Raw genomic sequence first — 9,192 nt, forward strand, 5'->3', positions numbered from 1 at the left:
CGATTGGAGGTGAAAAGAGTCTTTCACTGGTGACTCCAGATTGATTGCAGCTTTAACTCTCAAATGTATAAGAAAGTTTGGCCATTTACAGCATATTGTGAATACAGGCATATTTGGTGACATTTAGTCATTTAGTTTGTTATATATTATTGCACATGTGTTATAATAGGTTATTATAAACCGGAACTCACAAAGATGCAGCATGACGTGTGGGTTTTCGTTTCAAGTAATAGGTCACGGTGGTTTTGAAAGTGCTTCTATAGGATGACTGGCAAATCTTAACCACAGAGTTTCAGGTGCGACTGTGTGAAATGTGGAGTACTACTGCCATCTCCTGGAAAAAGTAGATAAGAATGTCATTAGATCAGACACTGAACATTTAAGTAAGTTTATCTATTATCTCCTCCGACGACAAACAACATAGTTGGACAAATAATATTTCAGTACTTCTAAACTAGTCTGCATAATATTACATTCTATGTCGAAAACGACACATTACCAGTTAATTGAAGTATCGCCAACTGGGGGCTAATATGGCGTAATGTTGATATCTTACGGTTTTCACTCCAGCACGGTAGATGGCGATATGCACATTTAACTTACTAACTAACCTTAGAAAACAGAACGAAGAAGAGGAAGAATGGCCGCGCCGCAAGTGAAGAAATGAACAATAAGTAGCTTGAAGATTTTCTGTTTCTTTTGTTAATTCTGAGTAAGGCTTGTTCTTCATTTCATGGCCTTTTGGCAAGACAAATATTTGTTTTACAAAATAAGTGTGTTGCTTGCCGACGCTGTGCCGGCTGTTGTGCGTTATCTGATTAGATTTCGAGCTAGCTAGCCAGAATCATGCTTTGTTGTTGTAACATTAGCTAACGTAGTTAGCTAGTTAAATTACATCAGTGACGTATACAGTACTACGTTACAATCTTGGCAATGTTAGTTTTTCATAAATATAATGTGGTATATATTGGCTGTCTGACATTTAACTTACGTATTTAAATTATCACATTTGTTTCTTCTCGCTTCGTGCATAACTAGACCGGTCAGAATGAGTCTAGCCTTCAGTAGAGCGCCGCGTAAGACGGCGGGGAACCGCATGTCCAAGTTGCTGGACGCCGAAGAAGAAGATGACTTTTACAAGACGACCTACGGTGGATTCAATGATGTACGTGCAAACGTTTTGAAAAATCCTTAAAATACGTGTGACTTGCTTGTGGAGTTGAATAATTAGGATTTCGTAAAAAATACTCTACCGAGTATGCCATAATACAGCTCGTTAATTATATCTCATCAGCTCTTGATAACAAAAAATTTGCCCTTGGTGTCTTCCTGGATCTAAGCAAAGCCTTTGACACGGTATGCCATGCTATACTGCTTGCCAAACTCAAAAGATATGGAGTGAAGGATACTGCCCTTAAACTGTTAACCAGTTACCTTGTCAATAGAGAGCAATATGTCCATCTAAATGGTGTTTCCTCAAAGAAATCTAAGATCGCATTTGGTGTCCCCCAGGGCTCAGTCCTGGGTCCTTTATTATTTTTAATCTATATAAACGATATGGCCATGTCATGTACAAATCTCCTTCCAGTTCTGTTTGCGGATGACACAAATCTCATAGCTTCCCACGATGATTTTCACTCCCTGATCAGAATTGTTAATAATGAACTATCTATTTTAGCGCAATGGTTCCAACGAAACAAACTAACCCTCAATGTGAAGAAGTGCAACTTCATGATCTTTTGTAACATAAACAAACACTACCCAAAAGAACTAGCCAAAATTCTCATAAATAATGCTGAAATCCATCTAGTCCAGCAAACTAAATTCTTAGGCATCATTATTGATAGTGATCTCAAGTGGTCTAATCACATTGACCTAGTCACCAAAAGATCTTCAAGGATGCTGGGCATATTGAGGAAAGTTTGTCCCTTAGTTCACTCTTCAGCTCATCTTACTCTGTATTATAGCTTCCTGTTCCCTTTCATCAATTACTGTAACATTATCTGGGCAGCGACCTATCCTACATATCTTAATAAACTACGTACAGTACAGAAGAAATACTTAAGGTTTATCTCCCACTCAAATAGATATGCACCATCCGCCCCCCTTTTTAAAAAATATAACATATTGCCGATTGAAAAAGTGAACACATACCAGATATGCATATTCATCCACAAATTCATGTATAGAAAACATGAACTTCCAGACACCCTTCAGAATCTATTTACTGCCACCTCCAATGTCCATTCACATCAAACGAGACACAGCAACAATAATCTACTCCTATCGCGCTCACAAACATCAAGACACCAGTATAATCTTTCCGTTAGAGGCCCAAAGCTGTGGAGTGAACTAAGCCCTCAACTGAGATCTATGTCCTCACATACTGTCTTTAAAAAACATTTGAAAAAATATCTAATGTCTACCTAATCTGCTACTAAATATTCATCTCAGTTATTTGTTTCTCTTCTTCTTGTATCATCCCATGTTTAGTCATCATCCTATGTTGTCTTTTTTTTTCTCATATCATCCTATGTTCAATCATCATCCTATGTCTGTTTCTTCGTTTTCGTATCATCCTATATTCAATCATCATCCTATGTTGTCTGTTTTTTCTTTCTTATATCATTTTATGTTTAATCATCATCCTATGTTGTCTGTTTCTTCTTTCTTATTTCATTTTATGTTTAATCATCAGTCTTTGTTGTCTGTTTCTTCTTCCTTATATCATCTTATGTTTAATCATCACTCTATGTTGTCGGTTTCTTCTTTCTTATATCATCTTAGTAAGTAGTAAGTGTTGGTTAGGTGTGGAGCTCTGTACAAGCCTGTTAGGGCTTCGCTCCCACCTTGCACAGATTTGTACTAAAATTTGTGCTAAATAAACATAAACATAAACATAAATAATGACGAACGGTAAAGATGTAGCAGGACATCTCAAATAGCAGGCAACCGCCAATCGTATCTTACTAATTGAAAGACTGACAGGTATACAAGCTTAGCTACCACTTTACCACGAGTTTTCCTCCTTTTACTTGCTGTGGGTAACTGTACAGACAGTAGATGCAAGGGTGTACTTGGGCATGTGCACAAAGCATCCTCACTGTCTTCCGTATTAGTTCTATGAGTGTGATAATAAGATGATAAATCTCACACACTAAAGTGCTGAGTAGTAAATGAACTCAGTGTCCATACTTCTCCCACAGTGGGGAGAAGTAACACTAGGCTGGAACACAACTTTTCCTCATTCACGGCGTTGCCCACATCTGGTGTATTTACATGGAAAGTAGAAGTTGACGACAGATTAAGTAGATTCGTTTTTCTGCCGCGATCAGGAATCGGGCGATGACGAGTATAAAGGCGATCAGTCGGACACGGAAGACGAGGTGGACAGCGACTTCGACATCGACGAGGGAGACGAGCCGGACAGCGAACAGGAGGATGACGTGCCTCGCAAGAAGCGGAGAGTCGTCACCAAGGCCTACAAGGTAAAACCGCTGCGAGCCGCTGTGTATAGCCCTCATCGTGTAGACTGCGGAGGGCTGCAGTCTGCGCCATAGTCTCTGCCTCCAAAGCCACCGCTCGTGCTCGTCAGTCAACCGTTTCTGCTACATTGGCTAATGACGAGTTAGATTTGGTGGTTCTGAGCATGCTCAGTCTGACGTTTGTGAGTTCTGGTTGCTTGTTCTGAGCATGCTCAGTCTGACGTTGGTGAGTTCTGGTTGCTGGTTCTGAGCATGCTCAGTCTGACGTTGGCGAGTTCTGGTTGCTTGCTCTGAGCATGCTCACTCTGACGCTGGCGGGTTCTGTGTCGGTCCCAGGAGCCCATAAAGGTGGTGAAGCCCAAGCCCAAACCCAAGAAGCCGTCAGAACCGCCCCGCAAGGCCGAACGGACCAAGGCCGACAAACACCTGCCCCTGGAGCTGCAGGATGACCTGGGAGAGGGTACGGCCTGGCCCGGCCCACCTGGGCCTCCCTGAATACACACCACAGTTTATCCATCTGCAGGGGTCCGTGTGTAGGCTTTTTAAATGATACTCTTACGGGCCAGTTTCACAGACGCAGATTAAGCCTCGTCCTGGACTACATTCACCTTCGTATGGAGAGTCTCCGTTCGAAATTGAATTTAGTCGAGCGCGACGGTGTCTCTGAAACTGCCCCCCTTATGTTTTATTCAGTGCTGTCGTTGAGAGCAGGGCAATCAGACACCACATCATTACATTACATTACATTACATTACATTATTGGCATTTGGCAGACGCTCTTATCCAGAGCGACGTACAGTTGATTAGGCTAAGCAGGAGACAATCCTCCCCTGGATCAATGCAGGGTTAAGGGCCTTGCTCAAGGGCCCAACGGCTGTGCGGATCTTATTGTGGCTACACTGGGATTCGAACCACCGACCTTGTGTTTCCCAGTCATTTACCTTAACCACTACGCTACAGGCCACCCACATCAAAGGTGGAGCTCTTTTAATAGCACATCTCGGGAGTGACCTGTTCTTCTCATGCCTGTTCTTCTTAGTTTGACCTTTTCTGTGCAAGGCGGTGTCGCGGTTATACACGTCTGTTGTGCGTCGCTGTGGATGAGGGCAGTAATGTAACGGTGTCTGGCGCCCCCTGCAGGTCGTAAGTCCGTGCGGCAGTCCACCACGGAGCACACGCGCATGACGTACCTGCGCCTGCAGGAGAGGCAGGTGGCCCCGCGCCGCAGGAAGGGGGCGCACCACGACCGGCCGCTCACGCAGGACGAGGTGCTGGCCGAGGCCAAGATCACCGCCGAGATCAACCTGCGCTCGCTGGGTGAGTACGGCTAACGTGCTAACTATAACCCAACCTGGGTGCGCTGGGTGAGTACGGCTAACGTGCTAACCCTAAACCCAGCCTGCGCTCGCTGGGTGAGTACAGCTAACGTGCTAACCCTAAACCCAGCCTACGCTTGCTCGGTGAGTACGGCTAACGTGCTAATCCTAAACCCAGCCTGTGTTCGCTGGGTGAGTACGGCTAACGTGCTAACTATAACCCAACCTGTGCGCGCTGGGTGAGAACGGCTAACGTGCTAACCCTAAACCCAACCTGTGTTTGCTGGGTGAGTACGGCTTACGTGCTAACCCTAAACCCAGCCTGTGTTTGCTGGGTGAGAACGGCTAACGAGCTAACCCCAAACCCAGCCTGTGTTCGCTGGGTGAGTATGGCTAACGTGCTAACCCTAAACCCAACCTGTGTTTGCTGGGTGAGTACGGCTTACGTGCTAACCCTAAACCCAGCCTGTGTTCGCTGGGTGAGTACGGCTAACGTGCTAACCCTAAACCCAGCCTGTGTTCGCTGGGTGAGTATGGCTAACGTGCTAGCCCTTAACCCGACCTGTGCTCGCAGGGTGAGTGGGTATAGCAGTCCGTCTGTCTTGTTGATCAGAGCTACGAGGCCCTTTCTTGCTGCCCTGGGGTCTGAGAGTTTGTGTCACGGTTGCGTTACGGTCTGTCTGTCTCCTGTTTGACCGCAGAGAACTACGAGCGCCTGGAGGCGGATAAGAAGAAGCACGTGGATAAGAAGAGGCGGTTCGACGGCCCCACCATCCGCTACCACTCCGTCCTCATGCCCATAGTGAGCGACTCCCACCTCAAGGAGGAGACCGTGGACGTGGAGGGGTACGGCACGCTTCCCCGAAACCCTGCACCCCACCACCACCCCATGCCCTGCCAGTCACACCAAACAGCTCCTTCACAAACTTTTTCCAGGGAGTGCCCCACGGGCTGGTCTTTGGTCCGTTTTCATTTGCTTTTGTGTAAACACCCATGGTCTCACGTTACTGTGCTGTATGCGCCCACGCACACACATACTCGCCGCACACACACTTACGCACACACACACACCACGCACACACAGTTGTCACACACAGTCATGCAGTTGGAGTCTTTGATATGTGCATATATAATATTCCCCCCCCCCCACACCCTTCCAGGTTGGACCAGGACACTCCGCAGGCCCTGCCCACCGCCCTGCCCTCTTCCTCAGAAGCAGGTCCTGCCCCCTCCTCCTCCTCCTCCTCCTCCTCGTCCTCCTCCCCGCCGGCCCCGGGGGGTCTGTGCTCACGCACCTACGTCACGTTCAGCAGCGACGACGCCTTCGACCTGGTGTTCCCCGACGTGGTCCCGCCCCGGCCGCCCGTCCAGGAGGTGTGCCCGGTGACCCACAAGCCCGCGCTGTACCGCGACCCGGTCACCGACATCCCCTACGCCAACACGCGCGCCTTCAAGATCATCCGCGAGGCCTACAAGAAGTACGTGGCGGCCCACGGGCTGCCCAACGCTTCCGGAAGCTTCTCCGGCGATGGCGGCTCCAGGGCGGGCCGGCAGAAGATCGTCATCAAGCAGAGCATGTCGGCCACTTAGCGGGGGCGGGGGTGGACACACGCCCGCCCCCGGGACCCCTCGAAACTCCCCCCCCCACCTTCCTCCAGCCAGTCATCACTCTGACTCCTTTCTCTGCTTTCAAATTCCTTTTGATCATTGTTAAAAAAAAAGAAAAAAAAGAAAAAACAGGATCACTTCTGACTTCCTGTCTGTACTTCCTGTCTCCTCTGTGCTTGTTTGTGAGAGTGTGGGTACCAGGCTGCCATTTCTCTGTTTTGTCCCTGGATTTGATGGCCACCAGTAGAAGGCCCCCGTAGAAAGGATGAAAGTCCCATCCTGGCTTTGAGACGGGCGGACGGACGGACAAAACGTTAAATCGGATCGTTTGGGCAATCTTATTTTCACATTTCTTGTTTTCTGCGATAATATTTATTGCTCTTTTAATTTTCAGCAGTTGAATTAATTCACCACTAGATGTGACTGGTGAAACTAGCTTGAGGTTTGAGGTGTTGACCAAACTGGAGGTCAGGATATCAGGAGGACTTGGGTGGGACTTCTGTCCTTTCTGGAGTGGCCGTCCAGTAACAACTGGATTCGGTGTTCTGCTCCGATGAGTCGTCTGTGGCAGTGACCTACAGCGCCCCCTATGGGAGGGGCAGAATCACATACTTTGAGGAGCCTGTTCTGTGAAAGCATCTGTGGGGAAAATTGCAGTTCAGTTTATTGATTTTTATTCTAGGTTATGTTTCATGCTGTGTTTATAAAAACATATTTTTTAGGTTGTAATGTGTTGACAGTTTTACCCGCCCTGTTTGCTGGTTAAATACGCAACTCTAATCAGAGTTAATTGGCAGCTGCACTGTATAAGAGGATAATGATGTCTGTTGAGCTCTGTCAGAAGCGCGTCTCCCCTCCGGCGCAGAAAAACGAACGAACGAATGAAGAAATAAAAGCCTTTTACATGGAAACTGAGCCTCCGTTTTGTGAAACTGAACATCTCACGCGTCATCTTCACACCCTGAAGTCTGGCTTCTGGAGTGATGTCATAGGCATCCTCGCCATGGCGATTCAGGGGCAGAAGCCAAGTGCAGTCAGATGCTGTGTGGGAACGACAGTCCTGCAGCCCACCGCTAGCCATATTCAGTCCTGGGACCCCTGGGGTATGTTTTCTGTTCCTGGTAAACTCCTGGGGTCTGTGTCACAGGATTACTGAGTTAGCTGGATAACTGCACTGAGCAAAACCCACAAAGCAGGGTTACTGAGTTAGCTGGATAACTGCGCTGAGTAAAACCCACAAAGCAGGATTACTGAGTTCGCTGGATAACTGCACTGAGTAAAACCCACAAAGCAGGATTACTGAGTTAGCTGGATAACTGCACTGAGTAAAACCCACAAAGCAGGATTACTGAGTTAGCTGGATAACTGCACTGAGTAAAACCCACAAAGCAGGATTACTGAGTTAGCTGGATAACTGCACTGAGTAAAACCCACAAAGCAGGATTACTGAGTTAGCTGGATAACTGCACTGAGTAAAACCCACAAAGCAGGATTACTGAGTTAGCTGGAGAATTGCAATGAGTAAAACCCACAGAGAAGGATTACTGAGTTAGCTGGATAACTGCACTGAGCAAAACCCACAAAGCAGGGTTACTGAGTTAGCTGGATAACTGCGCTGAGTAAAACCCACAAAGCAGGATTACTGAGTTTGCTGGATAACTGCACTGAGTAAAACCCACAAAGCAGGATTACTGAGTTAGCTGGATAACTGCACTGAGTAAAACCCACAAAGCAGGATTACTGAGTTAGCTGGATAACTGCACTGAGTAAAACCCACAAAGCAGGATTACTGAGCTGGATAACTGCACTGAGTAAAACCCACAAAGCAGGATTACTGAGTTAGCTGGATAACTGCACTGAGTAAAACCCACAAAGCAGGATTACTGAGTTAGCTGGATAACTGCACTGAGTAAAACCCACAAAGCAGGATTACTGAGTTAGCTGGAGAATTGCAATGAGTAAAACCCACAGAGAAGGATTACTGAGTTAGCTGGATAACTGCATTGGGTAAAACCCACAAAACAGGATTACTGAGTTGGATAATCAGTAGTAAAACCTGGGACAGCTCTTTTTACTTCAGTCCATGTTCCAAATTTGGGAGGGTTTTGGGTTTTGTGTCACGGCTTCCTGTTGTCTGTACTGAGGAGGTAACAGCTTCCTGTTGTTTGCGAGTGTGGTCTGTTCTGAGAGGGCGTGGATGTTGTCCTTGACGTTCAGAGAGATTGGATTGATTGATAATTAACTGTCAGGCCGTGAGCTCTTCACAATGTTCCGATCGATGTCTCTATTTTAATCTCCGGTGCACCTCTGAGTCATTTCTCTGTGACGTCATTGGCTGAGGCCTCGCTCGACTGGGAGCGCTCTGATTGGTCGTTTCCGGCCGACCTGGCTTTGACACGCGACGGCCCCTCTCCCGTGACATTCTCCAAACGTGCGTGCTGAACGGACAGCTGACTCTGCGTGGGGATGAGGGCGTTCTCATTAACTCCCTCTCCGACGCGCTGAAGGTCACTTTCAGCGCATTATGGCTTTATCACCGAGGCTCAACATGTCCTCGTTTATAGACCTTTTGACCGAGCGTGCTCACTTCATAAAGGCACTGGTTTTATGTGCGCAGTAAAATGACCTGTGATAGGACCACATGTGCTCCGTAAGAGTTCAATTAACATCGGGCATTTCACCGTGAATGATTAAATGTGATTTTGTTAATTGTAATATTGCTCTGCTTCGTAGGCGTGACATGCATAACTGGCTCAATTTGTTTGTCTTATTTTTTATTTTTT

At 46.9% G+C, this 9,192-nt stretch overlaps 1 protein-coding gene across 1 annotated transcript; it reads left to right on the forward strand.

Annotated features, from left to right (window-relative positions):
- The first annotated feature begins 553 nt into the window (after window positions 1-553).
- vps72b (vacuolar protein sorting 72 homolog b) lies at window positions 554-7,320 on the forward strand. Its single transcript, XM_061254279.1, has 7 exons — window positions 554-712; window positions 1,039-1,165; window positions 3,336-3,488; window positions 3,822-3,945; window positions 4,626-4,802; window positions 5,503-5,647; window positions 5,962-7,320. Exons 2-7 carry the CDS (start codon window positions 1,049-1,051, stop codon window positions 6,389-6,391), a joined length of 1,146 nt encoding a protein of 381 aa, XP_061110263.1. The 5' UTR covers window positions 554-712; window positions 1,039-1,048; the 3' UTR covers window positions 6,392-7,320.
- The last annotated feature ends 1,872 nt before the right edge of the window (window positions 7,321-9,192 follow it).

This window comes from Conger conger, chromosome 9, assembly GCF_963514075.1.
Source record: "Conger conger chromosome 9, fConCon1.1, whole genome shotgun sequence".
NCBI classification, from domain to species: Eukaryota; Metazoa; Chordata; class Actinopteri; order Anguilliformes; family Congridae; genus Conger; species Conger conger.